Source organism: Oncorhynchus keta, chromosome 32, assembly GCF_023373465.1.
Source record: "Oncorhynchus keta strain PuntledgeMale-10-30-2019 chromosome 32, Oket_V2, whole genome shotgun sequence".
NCBI classification, from domain to species: Eukaryota; Metazoa; Chordata; class Actinopteri; order Salmoniformes; family Salmonidae; genus Oncorhynchus; species Oncorhynchus keta.
This window is the reverse complement of record NC_068452.1, coordinates 4986973-5010163: the sequence shown is the minus strand read 5'-3', so window position 1 is coordinate 5010163 and position 23191 is coordinate 4986973. Positions and strand designations below refer to the sequence as shown.

Sequence of the window (23191 nt, the reverse complement as noted above, 5' to 3'; positions counted from 1 at the left end):
TTGCTCACCTCACATTACAAAAGCTTTGTAGATTTCGTGCCAATAAAATAAAACAGACTGTATCACAAACGGCCGTGATTGGGAGCCCCATAGGGCGGCGCACAATTGGCCCAGCGACTTCCGGGTTCGGCCGGTGTAGGCCGTAATTGTAAATAGTAATTTGTTCTTATCTGATTTACTTTCTTAAATAAAGTTTACACAAAATATCGGGAAGTCTTGAGCTGGATGATGCTGTGATCGATTCCTGTTGTTCATTATGGATTAGTTTGGTCGTCTGGGTTATACCAACTGAAGGGGAACACGTATTAGGGGAATGGGGATACCTCGTCAACTGAATGCATTCCACTGAAATGTGTCTTCCGCATTTAACCCAACCCCTCTGAATCAGAGAGGTGCGGCGGGTTGCCTTAATCAACATCCACGTCTTCGGCGCCCGAGGAACAGTTGTTTAACTGTCTTGCTCAGGTGTTGCTTTATTATTCAGGAGTGTCAAGACCTGACCCTCAGAACCTACTTGTTAACAAAATTAAGTACGTTTCCTTTAAAATGATTCATAAATATTATCCTGACAACCACTATATGAATAAGTTTAAGAAAAACAAACTCAAATTGTACCTTTTGTAATGACCACCCAGAAACGTGTTGTATCTTTTTTGGCATTGTATTCATGCAAGACATCAGTAGATTTATAATTTAACGCATTTATGGAGATTTTGCACTATTGTGTAGAGATGTACTGCTTGGATTCTTTACCTAAGATATAAACAAGTTGAAACAATTTTATGTAATTAATTTGATTATTAGTTGTGCCAAATTTCATATTCACAAATGTAAATTTACAAACAAAACACATCTTCTTACCCTACAAAAAGAAATGGACCTATATTTTAAGACAATTAAATATTCTAACAAAAAAACTGTTAGAAGTATAAGTATGTCTGTCCCTTAAGGTCCTTGTGTAATGTGATATTGTACCCCCTAGCCCCATTTTCCTTTGTATATTATTCATATATACTTGTGTTCCTCCATGTACTTTCTGCATTGATGTGTTAATAAAAAAAATAACTGCCTTGTTCAGTGTCAAAACGACAGATTTACTGGCCCAACGCCCCTACCCGCCAGGCTACTTACATTCCAGTTAATTGGTTTTCAATGAACAATTATTTCATAGAGAATACATACTTTGACAACATAATATATTAATACAAATACAAGAATGTATAGCCATCTGATATAATGTATGAAGTGAACAAAGTACACCCCTTTTGTCCTGTGAAATGGTTTGTTCCAAAAATGGTAGAAGCAGCGTGTGAGGAAGGAGTCCGCGTGGATAAACAACATTGACATTTATTTTTTAAATCCCCGTAAATGACACTATTTTAGCGCGAGATAACTGTCAGAAACGTTTTTGTAAAAATACTTTGAAAGTGTGTTCACAGCGATCCAATTGAACTATGGTAAGCACACTTTCAGCTGCCAACGTTGTTTTAGCTTTGCATTCTATCTATGTCGACAGACAGGCAGCTAACTTACTAACGTTACATAAATAATGCCAACTGTTGTGCTTGTCAATGTCTAGTAAACCAAACATGTTAGCTAGCTAATATGTTGTTTCAAGTGTGGGTGAGTTTGATCGTTTTAGCAATAGCCAACAAACTAGATTGTGTGTTGGTTGTAAGCAAGTTGAGCTAAGTTAGCTAACTAGCTAGTGCATGAACGTCAATTTACATTTCAGAACAGTTCTTCCTTTCTTACTGCCTAACCCTCATGTACAAAGGGCTTGTGATGAACAGTGACCACTCAACACAGGTCACTGACATATTGCTGCATCTGAGCCTGATGCAGTTGACCCAAAGACTATGTAACAAATTGCATTATCTACATGTCTTTCTTTTCTAGCCTAATAAAAGGAAGAAGGCATTCATTGACAAGAAGAAAGCGGTGACCTTTCACCTGGTCCACAGAAGTCAGAGGGACCCCCTCGCTGCTGACGAGAAAGCACCGCAGCATGTCCTGCTACCCGCACAAAAGGTAAGAACGTGTTATTACAGTGGTTCCCAACCAGTTACTGAGTATGGTTAATAATGAGATTATTGTGGATAGTCAGATTAATATAATAGTTTGATTAAAACGTATATGCATGTTTTGCAAGAAGAACAATTCCCCTAATAATCCTGTTTACATGGACACATCTGGACACATCTGAAAAGGTTACCTGTTGATGCTCTGATAAATGCCTGAAATCCCCAATCAAAATAAACTTTCTACCACACATGAACATGTTATTTTTGGGAAGCCTATTTGATTCTGAGTTCGGACATGTAAAGTTTGTATGTGGAAAAACGACTTCTAAAACACATACGTTTAGTTGTACCGAACTCATTTCACTCGTGCGGTTGCTAACACATGCGCAGATCAGAGACACCGCTGGACCGCCGATGAAGTTGTTTACATGTCCTATTAATTCGAAAGATTGCTCAGAAAAGCAAATGTTTTAATCGCGATTTAATGTGACCGTACGCCGATTTAAGATTAACAGAGTAGGGTGTTTACATGAGTATTGCATAGGAAACGTACTCACTGTACCGTCAACTGAATTTTGCTCTGCCCGGAGTACTGCTGAAGTACCCACTCGTGTGCATGAGTCTTGAGAGTCCGTGCTTCTCCATCTCCATTGCTTGCTGTTTTGGGATTTTAGGCTGGGTTTCTGTATAAGCACTTTGTGACATCTGCTCATGTAGAAAGGGCTTTATAAGTACATTTGATTGAGATTCGTGTCAAGTACCCCCTGTGGATAGACCAAGTACCCCCAGTGGTTCCAGTACCTACTGTGTTAGTACATGTACCAAACTTTACTCAGGTATTTAGTGTTGCAATGGAACAAATGGTCACAGTTTTCATCAAGACATCCATTGGTTACAATATTTAGGCTATTTGTCCTAGTAGAAGAGTTGCACTTCAAGTCAAAAACATATTTGTTGTAGATATTCATTGGCCAAGGACAACCAAGATATTTGGTGCATTAAAATCCCACTATTGTATTTTTTGTCTCATGGCCCGTAACCACTTACTCTACTGTCTGTGTTCAGGTGGAGGTGGAGAAGCGGCGAGAGGAGCAGAGGGAGTTTGGGGTGTTTTTCGACGACGACTACAACTACCTACAGCACCTGAGAGAAACGGCTCGGCCCGTAGAGTGGGCTTCATCCGGCAAATCACAGAGAGGCAAACGTACCCATGACCTCCAGGATCGGGATGATTACGACGACGACGATGAGGAGGAGGAAAAGGCTACTCCTGTAAGTTTAGCAGGAGGTCCAGTGGTTGTTGCTGAGTGGAACGGTTGTGTGAATGTTTGGGCTATATATTGGACCAAACCGCCGATGGTGTAAATACACGTTGAAATGATCTTGTCCTTTGCTAACAATGTAGCTAGCTGGAGTAGTTTTTAAGAGGCTTGCTTGCATTTGTGAGATCAAATTTCCCCACTTTCCCCAATACATAGTGTATTTTAGGTTGTGGTAGGAGTGACTGTAGGATGGGGTATGGGGCCAACATTAGCTATCATGACAACATTTCTCTTAATAACCACTACACATTTTATAGCAACAGCGAGTAGGGTAGCCAGTATTTTTGAGGTAATTGTGATAAACGGAAGTATTAAACCTATTATGCTTTTGTAACTTCAGCAGACCGTCTCCTTCAACTTGCCCTCCTCTGTGTTTGCGTCAGAGTTTGAGGAGGAGGTGGGAATGTTGAACAAAGCTGCCCCCATCTCAGGTAAGAGGCCTCCGTCAGTAACAAAACCAAACGCCAGGTCATGATTCTAAATCGGTGAATTCTTCCAAGTTTTTAAAACTCCTTTTCTCTCCCCCTCGTGTTTTGTCTCAAAGGTCCCAGGCTGGACATGGACCCAGACATCGTAGCTGCTCTCGACGAGGACTTTGACTTTGACGACCCAGACAACATGCTGGATGACGACTTCATTTTGAAGGCCAACGATGTCAAAGGAGCTGTTGCCGTGGGGTACGAATGTATACTTTATATCCGTTTTATTTATTTTTAGCGAGCCTTAGTCCCATTCATTTGGGCTATACCAATCAACTTACAATTGTTGAGAGAGAGAGGATTGCTTTTTGTGTTTTTAGTTTCTTAATAAGAGCTGGTTAACATCTGCTAATTGAAGTCCTGTCACAATAAAGCCATGCTCTCCCAAGTCTCTTTGCGCTGTTGGAAACCTCCTCTCTCGCTCTCTCACTCACTCTCATATTGCAGTGATGGTGATGAAGAGTGGGAGGATACAGACGAAGAGGAGAGCGACTCTGAGGGAGACTTTAACTCCGAGGGCGGTGTCTCTGGTGATGAGGACGGCGAGGGGCGCCCCCGGGAGTTCATGTTCATGGACGAGGAGACGAAAACTCGCTTCACAGAATACTCCATGACCTCGTCAGTCATGAGGAGGAACGAACAGCTCACACTGCTGGACGACCGCTTTGAGAAGGTCAGTGAGCCCCGGACATACTTTTGGGGTTTGGACCTGGGTTGCATTTTGTGACCTTTGGTAAAAGATAAACTGTGGTTGACTGGCTGATCGAACAGCATAAACACTCAGGGCTGTGGCGGTCACAAAATGTAGTCAGACGGTGATTGTCAAGCAAATAACTGTCGGTCTCACGGTGATTCACCGTTAATTAACATAAACACATTTAGCATCTCCTGGCTTCTACATTTTAAGAAGTCTAATACACGTTGGGCTGTATGTTTTGATGATGATTTGAAATAAGTTGCTTAAATGCATGAGTTCTGCTTATTTTTTTTCCGCAAGCTGTACACACTCCAATAGTCTCTCATTGACAATTCGACAAGCTCTTGATAACGCCTGGAATTTCACGGCGGCATCCCCTTTGTGGCTGTAATGCACCCTAAAAAAAATCCATACCTTTTGCGGGCCGGTGTGCTGCGTTGTGCCCTTCTCCCTGAGTGCACTGCGCAAGCCGAAGCACGGCTCTCCGTCACGTGACCGGGTCTTGTTCACAAGCAACAAGTTAAGGCAGATGCAACTGCGGGCGTCCTTATTATATTATGGGTGGCAGGGTAGCCTAGTGGTTAGAGCGTTGGACTAGTAACCGGAAGGTTGCAAGTTCAAATCCCCGAGCGGACAAGGTGCAAATCTGCCCCTGAACAGGCAGTTAACCCACTGTTCCTCGGCCGTCATTGAAAATAAGAATTTGTTCTTAACTGACTTGCCTCGTAAAATAAAGTTTTATTTTAATTTTATTTTTTTAATCCAATTCTGAGGTGCATATTGAAGATATTGGAAGAACTGGCCACATTTACTTTTTGTCAGCCAAGAAGAGGAGTAGGCCTAACGAACAGCAAAAGCACTAGTCTATGTCAATCAACTATCCCCCATAGTACAAAAGTCTACTTATTCTGTACGAGAAATAAGTATTCCAAACATAGTCTGGGACAGTTGTGGGATGCAATGGATCCCAAATTAATACAACCACAAGCATCAAAAAAATGTATTGTGCAATGTGGTGGAAGCAAAGGATCTGAACATTTAGCTTAAAATGTTGTTAAACTATGCAGCTTTTTCTTCACATTATAAGTGCGAATGTTCCATTAGCGGGAAAACACCATTCTCAAAAGTGACCTAAAATGCGATTATGCATGTAAATGTTTTCACGATAGAGGTGCATTTCTATGCTGAAAATGATCTTCCCCAAACGTGAAACTCTTGCGCTGCTTATGTATGCACGTTAGACTCTACCTACACCCCTTGTAAAGTGGATATATGTGCTTAATTTTAAGAAGTTATTTGGCCACTTTAATTACGATACAAACCTTATTAAAACATATACGCCGATGGGCTAGGCTACATGAGGTGTGTGACTATGATTCGAACAAGTCGCAAAATATATATTTTTTTCTTATGCTGGGCATCATTCGCAAGTGATAGGCTAATATTGTCACCCATCAGACTATTCTTGATTTAATCTTGTCTTTGCATATACTATTTAATATATGTGTAACATTTTTACTTCTTTAGATTTTACCATTATCATGCACCTGCATCGAAACACGGGCAGTGGGAAAGAATCAATGTCAGCTATGCACTGAAATAGTGATGGAGGTTTTTCCCCACGGTTTATTTTCATGCCAGCCAGATAGTCTATACTCCTGTTGTAAAAGAGAAAGTAATGTGCTTAATATTAGGAAAGTTGAGAAATAAATATAGTAGGCCGAGCCTATAGAAAGCTGATGGATCCTCCTCTTTTTATTAGTGGCCATCACTCTGCTTTCTCCTGCAATAGCATAGCCTATAGAAATGTGCCGCAACATGAGCTCATTGGCTCTCATGAAGTGTTTGATTAGATTTTCCTTTACATTTGCGTTGTTGCCAAAGTGATTAGAGGGACAATCGAGTGCTGAGTACCAGGCAGTTTGGTAAGCTACTGATCACCAGCAGCATCAGCTTGGAGAAGCCTCATTACCGTGACTAAACGCTCATGTGAAATTTGACTGCCTACATGACTCGTGACCACCGGTGTGGCGGTAATACGGTCACCGCAACATCCCTACACTCAGGTGCTGATTTCAACTTATGATATTCCTTTAATTCGAACAATGATTTCAATGAATGTCATTGTATCGTTTTCAGAACTTGTTTCTTTCTGTCGCCCATAGTTTTTCGAGCAGTTTGATGAGGATGAGATTGGGGCCCTGGACAACGCTGAGCTGGAAGGGCATATCGAGCCAGACAGTGCTCGCCTGGAGGAGGTCATCAAAGACTACTTCAAACAGAAGGAGTTAGAGTGAGTGTGTGTGTGTAACTCTTTTGCCATAGCAATACTCTTAGATAAAGACAGAGGTGGAAGTCCTCATTGGACACAATGGATTACCATAAGCATTTCTTTGTGTGTATGTGTGATTAACTATAGATAATGACAGTAATTGAATCAACTATGTTCTTTCAGCTACCGGAGGCCTGATGCCCTGGGTCCTAAAGAGCTGCCAGTGGTGAGGGAGGAGGAGGATGAAGAGGAACAGGAGATGGAGACCATTGTCCTGACGGCACCGGCAGAGAAGTGGGACTGTGAAACCATTATCAGTAAGTTAGTCTACTAAACATGTTGCTATTGTCTGTTCAGTAACTAACACTTTAAGATTACCATTGTAGTACATGCCTGATGACAATTCTGTTCTGATGACATACCTATTGGCTAGATCTTTATTACCATAATTACAACATTTTCCCTTTTTGTTAATGAATATTGAAGTCCTTTCTTTACTATCCAAGGTACCTATTCAAATTTGTATAACCATCCAAAAATCATCAAAGATCCACCAAAGGTAAGAAATGTTTTCCTCTGTTGGTTGTTTGAGCGAAGTAAGTAAGTTGCATATCTAATGTTAAACATTTTGTGAGGCTTTTAGCTCGTCTTCCTACCCAACGTTAGTTACTAAGTTGTGAATTCAAGGCATCGGCTCCGGGCCATTGTTGCTGTTGATATGACCGTTTAGTGTATTTCTGTGTTCTCTTCTCAGGCAAAGCCCATCCGAGTGTCTACCAGGACAGGCATTCCTCTGGACGTCCTTCCCGGGAGGGGCCCGACAGCCAAGCAGGCGGAGCGCATGGAGCGTATCAACGACTCAGACCTGCCCCGAGTTGCCACACAGCCCCGACCTCGAGAGGAGAGCAAGGAGGAGCGGAAAGCCAGGAAACAGGCTATCAGAGAAGAGCGCAAGGTGGGTTACTATACTCGGGGCTAATAGCTCTGTCTTGTCCTCCCTACTGGGTGTTCATGTTGAGAATTAATTTATTGTTGGCTTGGTAACAAAATGGTTGAAAAAGCTCCTGGAACAATTGTCATGGGTTGGAATACTGTGCTCCATTTTTTTATATAGAGTTGAAGTCAGAAGTTTACATACACTTAGGTTGGGGTTATTAAACTCGTTTTTCAACCACTCCACAAATTTCTTGTTAACAAACTACAGATTGGCAAGTCTGTTAGGACATCTACTTTGTGCATGACACAAGTAATTTTTCCAACAATTGTTTACAGACAGATTATTCCACTTATAATTCACTGTATCACAATTCCAGTGGGTCAGAAGTTCAAATCAAAAGAAATCAGCCAAGACCTCAGAAAAATAATTGTAGACCTCCACATGTCTGGTTCATACCGCTCAGGAAGGAGACGCATTCTGTCTCCTAGAGATGAACGTACTTTGGTGCAAAAATCCCAGAACAACAGCAAAGGGACCTTGTGAAGATGCTGGAGGAAACAGGTACAAAAGTATCTATATCCACAGTAAAACAAGTCCTATATCGACATAACCTGAAAGGACACTCAGCAAGGAAGAAGCCAGTGCCCCAAAACCGCCATAAAAAAGCCAGACTACGGTTTGCAACTGCACATGGGGACAAAGATTGTACTTGGCGAAATGTCCTCTGGTCTGGTGAAGCAAAAATAGAACTGTTTGGCCATAATGACCATCGTTATGTTTGGAGGAAAAGGGGTAGGCTTGCAAGCCGAGGAACACCATTCCAACCGTGAAGCATGGGGGTGGCAGCATCCTGTTGTGGGGGAGCTTTGCTGCAGGAGGGACTGGTGCACTTCACAAAATAGATGGCATCATGAGGGTGGAAAATTGTGTGGATATATTGAAGCAACATCTCAAGACATCAGTCAGGAAGTTAAAGCTTGGTCGCAAATGGGTCTTCCAAATGGACAATGACCCCAAGCATACTTCCAAAGTTGTGGCAAAATGGCTTAAGGACAACAGAGTCAAGGTATTGGAGTGGCCATCATAAAGCCCTGATTTGTGGGCAGAACTGAAAAAGCGTGTGCTACCAAGGAGGCTTAGAAACTTGACTCAGTTACATCAGCTCTGTCAGGAGGATTGGGCCAAAATTCACCCAATTTATTGTGGGAAACTTGTGGAGACGTTTGATCGAAGTTGAACAATTTAAAGGCAATGCTACCAAATACTAATTGAGAGTATGTAAACTTCTGACCCACTGGGAAGATGAAATAAATAATTCTCAACTATTATTCTGACATTTCACATTCTTAAAATGAAAGTGGTGATCCTAACTGACCTAAGACAGTGAATTTTTACTTGGATTAAATGTCAGGAATTGTAAAACTGAGTTTAAATGTATTTGGCTATGGTGTATGTAAACTTCCGACTTCAACTGTATATATATATATATATATATTTATATTTATTTTTTTCTCCAGAGCTGTATGTATACATATATAAAGAGACCACTGCAATATTACTCAGTTTTTTTATATTTCTCCTGTTTTACTATTTATAGGTTTGTGTTTGGGTAAATTGAACATTTTTATTTTATTCTATAAACTACTGACATTTCTCCCAAATTCCAAATAAAGATATTGTCATTTAGAGGATTTATTTGCAGAAAATGACAACTGGTCAAAATAACAAAAAGATGCAGTTTTTTCAGAGTATATTATATCAGCAAAAAAAAGAAACGTCCACTCACTGTCAACTGCCTTTATTTTCAGCCAACTTTACATGTGTAAATATTTGTACGAACATAACAAGATTCAACAACTGAGATAAACTGAACAAGTTCCACAGACATGTGACTAACAGAAATTGAACAAAGGGGGGGTCAAAAGTAACAGTCAGTATCTGGTGTGGCCACCAGCTGCATTAAGTACTGCAGTGCATCTCCTCCTCATGGAGTGCACCAGATTTGCCATTTCTTGTTGTGAGATGTTACCCCATTCTTCCACCTGCAAGTTCCTAGACATTTCTGGGGGGATTGGCCCTAGCCCTCCGATCCAACAGGTCCCAGACGTGTTCAATGAGATTGCGATCCAGGCTCTTCGTTGGCCATGGCAGAACACTGACATTCCTGTCTTGTAGGAAATCACGCATAGAATGAGCAGTATGGCTGGTGGAATGTCAGGATGAGCCTGCAGGAAGGGTACCACGTGAGGGAGGAGGATGTCTTTCCTGTAACGCACAGCGTTGAGATTGCCTGCAATGACCACAAGCTCAGTCCGATGATGCTGTGACACACCGCCCCAGACCATGATGAACCCTCCACCTCCAAATCGATCCCGATCCAGAGTACAGGCCTCGGTTTAACGCTCATTCCTTCGACGATGAATGCGAATCTGACCATCACCCCCAGGGGGAGACAAAACCGCGACTCGGCAGTGAAGAGCACTTTTTGCCAGTCCTGCCTGGTCCAGCGACGGTAGATTTGTGCCCATAGGGGACGTTGTTGCCGGTGTTGTCTGGTGTGGACCTCCCTTACAACAGGCCGACAAGCCCTCAGTTCAGTTTCTCTCAGCCTATTGCGGACAGTCTGAGCACTGATGGAGGGATTGTACGTTCCTGGTGTAACTCGGGCGGTTGTTGTTGCCATTCTGTACTTATCCCGCAGGTGTGATGTTCGGATGTACTGATCCTGTGCAGGTGTTGTTACATGTGGTCTGCCACTGCGAGGAACATCAGCTGTCCGTCCTGTCTCCCTGTAGTGCTGTCTTAGGCCAGGGCAATTTGTTATTATTATATGCCTCCTTGCAGCATGCCTAAGGCACGTTCACACAGATGAGCAGGGACCCTGGGCATCTTTCCTTTGGTGTTTTTTAGAGTCAGTAGAAAGGCCTCTTTAGTGTCCTAAGTTTTCATAACTGTGACCTTTATTGCCTACCGCCTGTAAGCTGTTAGTGTCTTAAAGACTGTTCCACGGGTGCATGTTCATAAATTGTTTATGGTTCATTGACACAAGCATGGGAAACAGTGTTTAAACCTTTTACAATGACGATTTGTGAAGTTATTTTGATTTTTTTTAACGAATTAACTTTGAAAGGGTCCTGAAAAAGAGACGTTTCTTTTTTTGCTGAAATGATATACATTGTATAACTACATTTTTTTTTGGTAAGCGTCATCTATGAATACGGTTCAAGTATTTTGGATATCTTGTAACCCTTCACCATTGACAACATATTTCTTGAATGTTTCTACAGGAGCGAAGAACAGAAAAGAAGGCCAACAAAGAGGCGTTCAAACAGGAAAAGGTCTATCAAGAGAAACAAATGTTGAACCTGCGTTCCAACATCCAGGGTCTAAAGCTGTCTTAGCTGCCCAGATGCAAGATGAATTGGGACTGACTTTGTGCTCATCCTCTTAACTGGATTACTGATGGACAACAACCCTGCAACCGCCATTTTGCAGAGGACCCCCAACACGAGGACTATGGGCTGTGTGGCATTTTTTTGTGAAGTGTTCAGAGATTAATGTAGCCTGGTCCCAGATCTGTTTGTGCTCTCCCCAACTCCTATGATCATTCTCACCGTGACAGTAAGTCTGCAAGACTGCACAAACAGATCTGGGACCAGGCTAATTCAGACGGTTTTTAAATTTTTTTATAGATCAACTGTTTTGAAGTTAGCATGTCAGTCATCAGAGTGCAGTTCACTAACCCTTCTTACCTTATACAATAAAGCTAAAGAATCTTCCTGGTGTTTTTTTGTTGAGAAAAATTAAATACTTTGTCACACACACAACTGTAAAATAAAACAGACTTTCATTTGGTTATTCAATTATATTTCAATGCCCAACCACCCAAAATATGTTTTACATCCTGAGTAATGTTTACTGAAGATTAGTTCAGCACACAGATTTGAACTGGCGATAGACTTACAGAAATCTCCCAGGGAGCATTAAAAACAGAAATACAACAGATAATAACATTATACAGAGTGGCAATCATTATCTAACCAGGTTAATGGCAGTTGGCCTGAAGCTTTGGTAAACATTGAAAGAAATTGATGCAACTTCAGTGGACGGCCAATGTCGTGGGTGATATTTGCCTTGCATCTCACAGCCTAGTCGGTTAGCTTGGATACATAGTATTTGGTGTATTTTATCCTAAAGTGCTACATCTTTAGTGCCGTTGATCCACAAAGTCATATTTTCATGGAAGAGTGGTTGACGTAAATGAAGCTGGTCGTAAATCCACTATGACAGGTTGGCCAGTGTTGTCAGAGATCCCTATTGTTATCCTTAAATGGCTCAGGTGGAAAGAGTGGTACAGGTGTATAACTGCCTGCCATCTTGGAGGCTTTGAGCACTTTGTCACTGACTGTTCTCTGAGTCAGCCCGAGTGGCACAGCGGTCTAAGGCACTGCATCTCAGTGCTAGAGGCGTCAATACAGACCCTGGTTCGATTCTAGGCTGTATCACAACCGGATGTGATCGGGAGTCCCCTTGGGTGGTGCACAATTGGCCCAGCATCGTCCGGGTTAGGGTTTGCCTTGTTAAAAAAAAGTTACAAATAAAATGTACAAAAATTCAAACATTTCTCTACTTATTTTTTTTTTACCTTTAACTAGGCAAGTCAGTTAAGAACAAATTCTTATTTATATTGACGACCTATCAAAAGGCCTCCTGCAGGGAAGGGGGCTGGGATTAAAAATACAAAATAAAATAAAAATATAGGACAGAACTGATGACGAGAGACACCGCAACACTACATAAAGAGAGACCTAAGACGACAACATAGCATGGCAGCAACACATGACAACATGGTAGCCGCAAAACATTATTACACAGACAATAGCACAAAGGGCAAGAAGGTAGAGACAATACATCACGCGAAGCAGCCACACCTCAGTAAGTGTGTCCATGATTGAGTCTTTGAATGAAGAGCTGCACCAATGAGGACACGATTGAACATCAGTTAGGCATGACAGTGTATCAGTGTACCTAGGTAAACCAGTTCTGTGAAGTCAAATGTCATTGTTCTTAATCCATCCAGTGAAAGTTTTTTTTTTTTTACAGAGGCCTGAGTTCAGAGGTGCTCAGGTGGGGCCATAGCCCACCACTACATCTCCTGCACTCATCTCCACCTCCACCTCTTGTAGAGGAATGTGTCGTCTGTCATAGCCAGAAGCTGTGGAATCCATGTCCTCTGATTCCTCGGAGTCATCTCCACACAGCAGCACAGAGCGTGGCTGTGTCACCTGAAGCTCAGTCCGTAATTGGCTCCTGCTGTCCGATAAGCCCTCTCCCACCTGCCCAGAACTAAAGGGGTTAGCCGAAAATCCAACGCTAGTGGTCGGACTCTCAACCGGTTCCTCCTCCTCTTCTGAAGTTTCCAACAGGCTCTGGGATGTGGTGGTAACTGGTTCTATGCCACTGATGTGCGCTATGATCTCAAATGGCAGGTCCATTATATTCTTGTGTGGGTTTGATAAGGTTGAAGCCTGTGAAAGAATAATGCATAGCCAAATTGAGATTAGTCAGCTCAGAGAGTGTTTGGTTACGGTTTTGGACCAGAAAACAAACCGATATCATATACTGTTCTAGCAACAAGCAAAAGCATTGGATAGGATGAACTCGTCCCAGAGGAGAAAGTAGTACTGCTTTATACATAAAATACACTACATTTTACTCATTCTACATAATACATACATTACCCACCATACACATTATGCGCTTACCAAAGTCTTTGGTAAATTGGACAAGTTTCTTTTCCGCATGCTTCTCTTGCAGAGCCTTATTGTCACAAAGACTACAAAGGCCACAATGCCAATGATGATAAATGGCAAAAATGATTCCAGTGAAATTGTTTCTGCAGACAGACAAACAAATCAGTCACGGAATCGCTTAACTAGCATTCTATGTCATTGTAAGTTAACTTTCCATGGCCGCTATTCATTTTGACTATAATAATTCCATCAAAACTGCAATAATTCATACAAAGAGTTAAATACTTGGACCAGACATTACAAATAAAGTGTCATGTCAACAAAGGTAGTGTACGCACTCTCTTCATTGACACAGATGGGCCCTTTTCTGTTGAACATAACTCGGTGGACCATTGCATTCCCCTCCAGACTAACACAGTACTTCTCCTTGTTCCCCAGGACGGTGAAGTGATGATGGCAGACTTTGTCTTCTATCTGGCACTCAAACGTGTGATTAGTCTGCAGACAAAAAAAATCTAAATGTCAACATCATCGTTAAGTATCCATAGATGTCAACGTTGGGTCATCGTTACTAATGCACCGAGCAAAGTAATTCAATGGATATAACCTGTGTGTACCCTCTGCATGTACACTGTAGATTCTAACCAATTAAGGGCAATTTTCATCATACTTACATTTTCATAGGTTACTTGGGATAGGAAGCGTTTGTCATCTTCACCCATGCGAGACTCTTTCAGTTCTGTGTACAGGTGGTAAGGGTTGTCGAAGCTCACTGTGACCTTCATATCCTTCATTGACACTTTTACAGCAGGGAAATCCAACTTGCCTGAGATAAAATGAAAAGGGTATTAGAGTAGAGTTAGAGAAACAGCCTGCAGTAATGAATATACTGACCTGGAGGAGGACTACCTCAATATACTGACCTGGATGAGGACTCCCTCAATATACTGACCTGGAGGAGGACTCCCTCAACATACTGACCTGGATGAGGACTCCCTCAATATAATGACCTGGAGGAGGACTCCCTCAATATACTGACCTGGAGGAGGACTCCCTCAACATACTGACCTGGATGAGGACTCCCTCAATATACTGACCTGGATGAGGACTCCCTCAATATACTGACCTGGAGGAGGACTCCCTCAATATACTGACCTGGAGGAGGACTCCCTCAATATACTGACCTGGAGGAGGACTCCCTCAATATACTGACCTGGAGGAGGACTCCCTCAATATACTGACCTGGAGGAGGACTCCCTCAATATACTGACCTGGATGAGGACTCCCTCAATATACTGACCTGGATGAGGACTCCCTCAATATACTGACCTGGATGAGGACTCCCTCAATATACTGACCTGGATGAGGACTCCCTCAATATACTGACCTGGAGGAGGACTCCCTCAACATACTGACCTGGAGGAGGACTCCCTCAATATACTGACCTGGAGGAGGACTCCCTCAATATACTGACCTGGAGGAGGACTACCTCAACATACTGACCTGGACGAGGACTACCTCAACATACTGACCTGGACGAGGACTACCTCAATATACTGACCTGAAGGAGGACTCCCTCAATATACTGACCTGGAGGAGGACTCCCTCAACATACTGACCTGGATGAGGACTCCCTCAATATACTGACCTGGAGGAGGACTCCCTCAACATACTGACCTGGACGAGGACTACCTCAATATACTGACCCGGAGGAGGACTCCCTCAATATACTGACCTGGAGGAGGACTCCCTCAATATACTGACCTGGAGGAGGACTCCCTCAATATACTGACCCGGAGGAGGACTCCCTCAATATACTGACCTGGATGAGGACTCCCTCAATATACTGACCCGGAGGAGGACTCCCTCAATATACTGACCTGGATGAGGACTCCCTCAATATACTGACCCGGAGGAGGACTCCCTCAATATACTGACCCGGAGGAGGACTCCCTCAATATACTGACCTGGATGAGGACTCCCTCAATATACTGACCCGGAGGAGGACTACCTCAATATACTGACCCAGAGGAGGACTCCCTCAATATACTGACCTGGAGGAGGACTCCCTCAATATACTGACCTGGAGGAGGACTACCTCAACATACTGACCTGGACGAGGACTACCTCAATATACTGACCTGGAGGAGGACTCCCTCAAAATACTGACCTGGAGGAGGACTCCCTCAACATACTGACCTGGATGAGGACTCCCTCAATATACTGACTTGGATGAGGACTCCCTCAATATACTGACCCGGAGGAGGACTCCCTCAATACACTGACCCGGAGGAGGACTCCCTCAATATACTGACCCAGAGGAGGACTACCTCAATATACTGACCCGGAGGAGGACTACCTCAATACACTGACCGGAGGAGGACTTCCTCAATGGGGTGGCATGGTAGCCTAGTGGTTAGAGAGTTGGACTAGTAACCGAAAGGTTGCAAGTTCAAATCCCTGAGCTGACAAGGTACAAATCTGTCGTTCTGCCCCTGAACAGGCAGTTAACCCACTGTTCCTAGGCTGTCATTGAAAATAGGAATTTGTTCTTAACGGACTTGCCTAGTAAAATAAAATGTAAAAAATGGTCATATATACAGTACCAGTCAAAAGTTTAGACACACCTACTCATTAAAGGGTTTTTATTTTCTACATTGTAGAATAATAGTGAAGATATCAGAACTATGAAATAACATATATGGAATCATGTAGTAACCAAAAAAGTGTTCAACAAAACAAAATATTTTTATATGAGATTATTCAATGTAGCCACCCTTTGCCTTGATGACAGCTTTGCACACTCTTGAAGGAGCATGTGTGTCCAAGCTTTTGACTGGCACTATACCTCTCTGTCGCTTGGATGGATGTCATTTTTATGTCACACAACGAAATCATGTTTCTATACAATGAGGAAAAATATTGATATGCTTTGAAAACCCACTTTTGAAAACATTGTACTTACAGTGGATGTCAGCTGTAAGGTATCTATTAAATGTGAATATCGAGGACTTCTGAGATGCTGATTCCTCCATTTCATCAATGGCCGTTATGTTCACAAAGTAGCGATCCAGTCCTTTAGCATTCCACATCAAGGGGGAGAGGTCATAATGATGCTGTTTAGTGGAATTCTCCCACGAACTATTACAAAAAACAGGGAGCATTAGATACACTTAACAGAAAGACGGCACTCAACCAACAAACAGAGTTAGAAGCTGTTAATAGATCATGTATAATAGTTGAATAAGCAGATAGATCTGTTAGGAGGTATCTGATGCCCATAACATACGAATGCTATTCTTTTCAATCAAATTATATACACTGAACAAAAACATAAACGCAACATGCAACAATTTCAAAGATTTTATTGTGTTACAGTTCATATAAGGAAATCACTGGAATTTACTGAGTTACAGTTCATATGATACATTCTTTAGGCCCTAATCTATAGATTTCACATGAATGGAAATACAGATATGTTTTCAGATACTTAAAAAAAAAAAGGTAGGGGCATGGATCAGAAAACCAGTCAGTATCTGGTGTGACCACCATTTGTCTCATGCAGTTCGACACATCTCCTTTGTATAGAGTTGATCAGGCTGTTGATTGTGGCCTGTGGAATGTTGTCCCACTCCTCTTCAATGGCTGTGTAAAGTTGCTGGCAAGAACTGGAACATGCTGTCATACACGTTGATACAGAACACCCACAAAATGCTCTATGGGTGACATGTCTGGTGAGTTTGCAGACATTTTCAGCTTCCAGGAATTGTGTACAGATCCTTGTGACATGGGGCCTTTGCATTATAATGCCGAAACATGCGGTGATGGTGGGGGATCAATGGCACAACAATGGGCCTCAGGATATTGTAACAGTATCTATCGATAAAATGCAATTGTGTTTGTTGTCCGTAGCTTATGACTGCCCATACCCTAACCCCACCGTCACCATTGGGCACTCTGTTCACAACGTTGACATCAGCAAACCGCTTGCCCACTCGACGCAATACATGCTGTCTGCCATCTGCCTAGTACAGTTGAAACCGGGATTCATCCGTGAAGAGCACACTTCTCAGGTGTGCCAATGGCCATCGACTGGGAGCATTTGCCCACTGAAGTCAGTTACGACGCCGAACTGCAGTCAGGTCAAGACCCTGGTGAGGACGATGAGCATGCAGATGATCTTCCTTGAGACGTTTTCTGACAATTTGTGCAGAAATTCTTCAGCTGTGCAAACCCAATGTTTCATCAGCTGTCCAGGTGGCTGGTCTCAGACGATCCCGCAGGTGAAGAATGGTCTGCGGTTGTGAGGCCGGTTGGAAGTACTGCCAAATTCTCTAACATTATGTCGGAGGCGGCTTATGGTAGAGAAATTAGCATTCAATTCCCTGGCAACAGCTCTGTTGGACATTCCTGCAGTCAGCATATTAATTGCACGCTCCTTCAGAACTTGAGACATCTGTGGCATTGTGTTGTGTGACAAAAGTGCACATTCTAGAGTGGCCTTTTATTGTCCCCAGCACACCTGTGTAATGATCATCCTGTTTAATCACCTTCTTGATATGCCACACCTGTCAGATGGATGAATTATCTTGGCAAAGGAGATATGTTCAGTAACTGTGACCTTAACAAATTTGTGCACAACATTTTAGAGAAATAAGCTTTCTTTAGTGCGTATGGAAAATTTCTGGGATATTTTATGTCAGCTCATGAAACATGGGACCATCACTTTACATGTTGGATTTATATTTGTTCAGTATAGTTAGACAAACTCATATTTCATTTCAATAATTAAAGCATGATATTACAAACATGAATAAACATTCAGGGCCGGTTTCCCAGACACAGACTAAGCCTAGTCCTGGACTAAAAATCTATTTGAATCTCCATTGTAACATGCTTCTTAGTTCATGGCTAGGTTTAATCTGTGTCCGGGTGTTCGGATACAGGTATCCTGTGTGTATCCTGTGTGTATTTCCTTTCTCTCCTTCTCCCCTCACAGGTGACTATCATCAGTTACTAATCAGTCATCAATCAGAAGACACCTGCTCCTTTTCCCTTACCCTATCACATTCCCGTTCCCTTGGTTTAAAAACCCTGTCAGCTATTTTCTCTGGAGCTCAATCTCTCTGTCATGCCATCTCTCTGTAGAGCTCTTGTTTGGTTTAGCAACTACATGTCACTGTCTGGTACCCTGTGAGTATTGTTTTTGTTAAGGTGTTTGTTTGATGGTGGGAAAAGGGGGTACCAAGACAAGTCGCCCATGGGCATACACTACCCATAGAAACACTTTGTCTAAGAGCACTAGGTAGAACTGGGTGGACCACCCACTGTATTTTTGGTTAGTTAGCTAGTTGTTCTTAAAGCAGGTAGTCTAGCTTAGGGGTGTTTTTGGATACTTATTTCTTTCCTTGGGTCCAGCTCAGCCTCTTTTCCTGCCCCCCTTTACCGTGTGTTTACCAAATAAACCATGAGTGTTTGACGGTGGATTTAAGTTGTCTGTGGTTATTTGGTCTCACTGTTACTTTTTCACCGTTATTTGCATGAGTTATGTTATGGGTCTCGTTGCCCCCCTAGACTGTAGAGACAAAGGGATTCGTAACACCGGGATACTGTCCCTCATTGTTCTTTCATAGTGTATATCAGAGGAGGTTATTGGGAGGAGCTATAGGAGGACGGGCTCATCGTAATGGCTAGAACGGAGTCAAACAGGTTCTTTATGTGTGTTTGGTACCATTCCATTTATTCCAAGCCATTACAAACCACCTACCTTCATATAGTTCCTCCTACCATGGTGTATATGTCATATGTAAGCCATTATGAAGGGTCATCCAAAACCGAGTCAGCAGTAGTCTGTAGTAGCTACTACTCATTAGAATACCAGCAAAGCTCACCTGTGATCACCAGTTATTTTCAATTTGAAGAGAGGTCGACGAAGCAGTTCACTGTGGTTCCAATCAACAGTTGTCTGTAAGTTGTTACAGCTCACTGTCACATTTTCTGGAGGCGGAACTGTCCAGGAAAACAAGACATTCCATTTAGTTAGTAGGCTTATGGAGGCAAAGGTGAAGAACCTGTCATGCAGGTAGTCTCGGTTCTTACATCTTGACATTTTTGCTCATGAGGGTTAGTACCAAGGAAACCTTCACCAGAGCATTTTAGCATGGGCATGACATCGGTTAAAACATCCCTTGTGAAAAAAGATTGCAGTCAGAGTGCACTGTGGTATAATAAAGCAGTACGGCTTGGAGATGTGGCATATGGCCAATATACCACGACTAAGGGCTGTTCTTATGCACAATGGAGTTCCTGGACACAGTCCTTGGCCGTGGTATATTGGCCATGAATCACAATCCCCCGAGGTGCCTTATTGCTATTATAAACTGGTTATCAACATAATTAGAGCAGTAAAAATAATGTTTTGTAATATCTGTGGTATGCGGTCTGATATACCATGGCTGTCAGCCAATCAGCATTCAGGGCTCGAGCCACCCTGTTTATAATTGCAGTTAGTGCAGTATAAATGCAGTATTCTGCAAATACTACTTCCAAAATAAGTGTTATTTACTGCAATAATTTCTCAGTGTATCTGCAGATACAGTGCAATTGTTCTGCAATTACTGGGTCAAATACCACAGTTAACTGCAGTTGCTGAACTTTTCCTGCAGTTTCAGAACTGCAATATTTTTTTCTAAGGGATGGTATCAATAACAAGATCAAACGAGCTGAAACGAGCCACCTACGATTCCCCACATGGCAGCTTCTTGTAAAAAATAAAAAATAAAATAAAAAACATGTTTTATTTTAGCTTGTAATTATTGCTAACTATCTGGCTATCCAGAATCACAACACACGGATTTCTGCCCCAATCAATCGCATCACAAATGAAGCGGGCCCCGGAGCCGTGCTTTGATATGATTGTTTGTTTTCAATAAACATATGAAGGATGTATATAGTTTGTCTACAATCTAAGCCAACCCTGTTTTGCCCCGTAGTTGTGCAAGCGTCGGTTTTGTTGCTAAACAACCACCACTCTAAACAAATCAAATGAAATAATTTGTTAATCAAAGTGTTAGAGCAACACTAACTTCCTCATGTCAGCACCCTGGCCAATTCCTGTTAGACAACTATATGATCAACCAAACGACACGTCACAACTCTCATCTCAACCAGAGATCTCCATTGACTTATAATGTATTAGACACTGCTTTTTCCCCTTCTTGAAAATGGCAGGTAAATATTGGCAGCAATGAGGAAGCAAATAAGAGTGTTTGTCCAGGTGAGTTGGGATACATTGTTGCCCGTCTGTATTGCTTCAAAAGTCCTTCTCATAAACTATTAAACCCATTTTGCAACACTGCCTTGCCCACAATGAACTGCAGAAAGCATTGATTGCCCTGCTCATGCTTATCATAGTAAAGCACTGATGTTTGTTTTATGAGCTTACTTGAAAAGAACAGAACGGTCTGCAGTCTAAGCAAGCACTCAGGGAGATAATCAGTCCCGGGATTTACCACACCCGTGTTAAACCACCTTTGGTACCACGGAATCTGATTTTAACATTTTATTATACTGTAGTTTGGGTAAGCTAATGTAAGACCAAAGTACATTTATTTATGCCTAGCAGCTATTGTCCTACGCAAATAGTTGCCTACCTAATGTATGTTAGAATGAAATACAAGACTAATTTGACAACCTGTGGTTTATAGTTAGAATTGAGGAGCAGGTGAGGCATAATGAGGAGTTGTCTGTTTATTCTAAGAGCTGGTTCAAACACATGCAGACGACTCCGAATTACTGTCCATTTGTATTTTTATAACATTATGTGGGGACGTTAGGCGGTTAGGATACTGACAAAATATGATGTGAGCTGATTTAGTACATAGTGTGTCGAATTACTACAAGTGGGAAAAACACCATGACTTAAAACGAGAACCGACAGACGAAATTGTTATTACAGTATTATTACATAGCTAACCCTATTGCCGCAAATCATCCCTTCTGATTTGTAATCAGTCAGAATAATAATAACCCACATTGTTCTTCAATCAAAGCAATGTAGGTTTCAAAGTTTTCATTCAGGTTAACCAACTTACCCAGTGTGGAAACCGCCGTGACCAAAACCATTAGGAATATCAATGAACCACAAAAAGCCAACATCATGCCGTTTCAAATACAAATCCACGAAATTTAAGAAACCGAAATAACAACGAGATAGACTTATTCTTAGATTTAATTAAAAAAAAAACAGCAATCTACCTTTAACCTAAATTATAAGACATATCCACAGAGCTAAAATGTGTTATCAGATAGTATCGGTCGGTCGTTGTCGTAAGACGCAGTTTCTTTGACAGTAAATTACACGGGGCGTATTTCTTTACAGGTTCTTCGAAAAGACACACCCCCGTTTCATCATATCATTTCATTCCAAAAACTTCTGTAGAATATATGCTTACAACTATGGGAAATCCTAGAAATTATTAGTCAGTTAACTAAACTAAACATATCCTAAAATGGACTATATGTCCAGTCGAGTACCGGAAACATGCGCGGGGAAAAACGCAGAGTTCACACCTTGACCTCAACCCAATCTCTCTCCAGTTGCAGGACATCAAAGGACAGATAAAAACATGTCAGTAGCCTACTTTGATCAATGCCACCACCTACTGCTGATTTGTGATAAACATGACCTAACAACAAAGAATTAACACAAGGAATTCACAATCAATGGTGTTCATTGCACCCTTGTGAAAGTGATATCAAATGCCCACCTTAAGAACACTAATTGAGAATGTTAGGATTGTTGTACAGGCAACAGTGACGACAGATGATATTGTGGCACACGGTCCTATAAGAACTACATGTACTTTTTTAGGCCTTTGTCTATCAAAAGAAAAGGATATACAGCTGGATTTCTGGTTGAGATGGAAGATAAATGCATGTAAAGGATTTACAGCTAACAGTGATGCACATGCATGTATTTCCTCCCTCAGTATAAAAGGGACTTGACCTGGTCCATCAGTGAGATTGTATTTCTATTGCTGAACCCTGCTCTCCTGGGGGATATTTGTTTTAAGTCCCCGTATTTATTACGTAATGCTGAGTTTAACTAGAACTGCGGTAAACTGGCCAAAATCACAGCCTGTGTTGATGTTGGGCCTTTTGAGGTGTAGCCCCTTTTTTAGGTCCTTGTGATGATTGTTTTAACATATAGTTCCTAGTTGGCACACTTTGCATAGGAACAAGCATGATATTCAAAATAGGTTGAATTTAAATTTACAGCAATACTCAGTGATCCTTTATATGGCATCTTTGTTTTTCTGTCGTCTCAAATGCTTTTATATAACCAGCCAAATGTTTCATCCAATGTTTCATCCAATACATTGATTGTTTTTTGGTGATGTGGACACCAAGGAACTTGAAGCTCTCAACCTGCTCCACTACAGCCCCGCCGATGAGAATGGGGGGGGTGTGCTCGGTCCTCCTTTTCTGTAGTCCACAATCATCTCCTTTGTCTTGATCACGTTGAGGGAAAAGTTGTTGTCCTGGCACCAGACTGCCAAGTCTGGTGCTGTCATGGATGAACAGGGAGTACCGGAGGAGACTGAGCACGCACCCCTGTGGGGCCCCTGTGTTGAGGATCAGTGTGGCAGATGTGTTATCTACCTTTACCACCTGAGGGCTGCCTATCAGGAAGTCCAGGATCCAGT

The 23191-nt window shown here is 42.1% G+C and overlaps 2 protein-coding genes across 3 annotated transcripts; one reads left to right on the top strand and one right to left on the bottom strand.

Annotated features, from left to right (window-relative positions):
- Positions 1-1270: 1270 nt before the first annotated feature.
- LOC118364869 (protein LTV1 homolog) lies at positions 1271-11509 on the top strand. Of its 2 annotated transcripts, none has more exons than XM_035746652.2 (11): positions 1271-1457; positions 1900-2031; positions 3090-3296; positions 3690-3777; positions 3891-4023; positions 4273-4498; positions 6688-6815; positions 6978-7111; positions 7301-7353; positions 7549-7749; positions 11019-11509. In XM_035746652.2, exons 1-11 carry the CDS (start codon positions 1455-1457, stop codon positions 11130-11132), a joined length of 1419 nt encoding a protein of 472 aa, XP_035602545.2. In that variant the 5' UTR covers positions 1271-1454; the 3' UTR covers positions 11133-11509. The 2 variants fall into 2 exon arrangements, with proteins under 2 accessions (XP_035602545.2, XP_035602544.2); XM_035746651.2 differs by having other exon boundaries at positions 1272-1457; positions 3687-3777.
- Positions 11510-11556: 47 nt separating this feature from the next.
- Positions 11557-21903, bottom strand: ifngr1 (interferon gamma receptor 1). The gene is made up of 7 exons (XM_035746653.2): positions 21578-21903; positions 19376-19493; positions 16450-16625; positions 14159-14310; positions 13823-13982; positions 13497-13627; positions 11557-13259 (listed from the first exon to the last, which is right to left on the bottom strand). The coding sequence occupies exons 1-7, from the start codon at positions 21642-21644 to the stop codon at positions 12855-12857; spliced, it is 1209 nt and encodes a 402-aa protein (XP_035602546.2). The 5' UTR covers positions 21645-21903; the 3' UTR covers positions 11557-12854.
- Positions 21904-23191: the final 1288 nt, after the last annotated feature.

Coding starts and splice junctions, on each gene's coding strand:
- LOC118364869 (XM_035746651.2), top strand. Junction 2,032..3,089: donor TCCTGCTACCCGCACAAAAG/GTAAGAACGTGT, acceptor GTCTGTGTTCAG/GTGGAGGTGGAGAAGCGGCG. Junction 7,354..7,548: donor TCATCAAAGATCCACCAAAG/GTAAGAAATGTT, acceptor TTCTCTTCTCAG/GCAAAGCCCATCCGAGTGTC.
- ifngr1 (XM_035746653.2), bottom strand. CDS start 21,644: ATGATGTTGGCTTTTTGTGGTTCATTGATATTCCTAATGGTTTTGGTC. Junction 14,311..16,449: donor CCTTACAGCTGACATCCACT/GTAAGTACAATG, acceptor ATTTTATCTCAG/GCAAGTTGGATTTCCCTGCT. Junction 13,983..14,158: donor CCCAAGTAACCTATGAAAAT/GTAAGTATGATG, acceptor TTTTGTCTGCAG/ACTAATCACACGTTTGAGTG.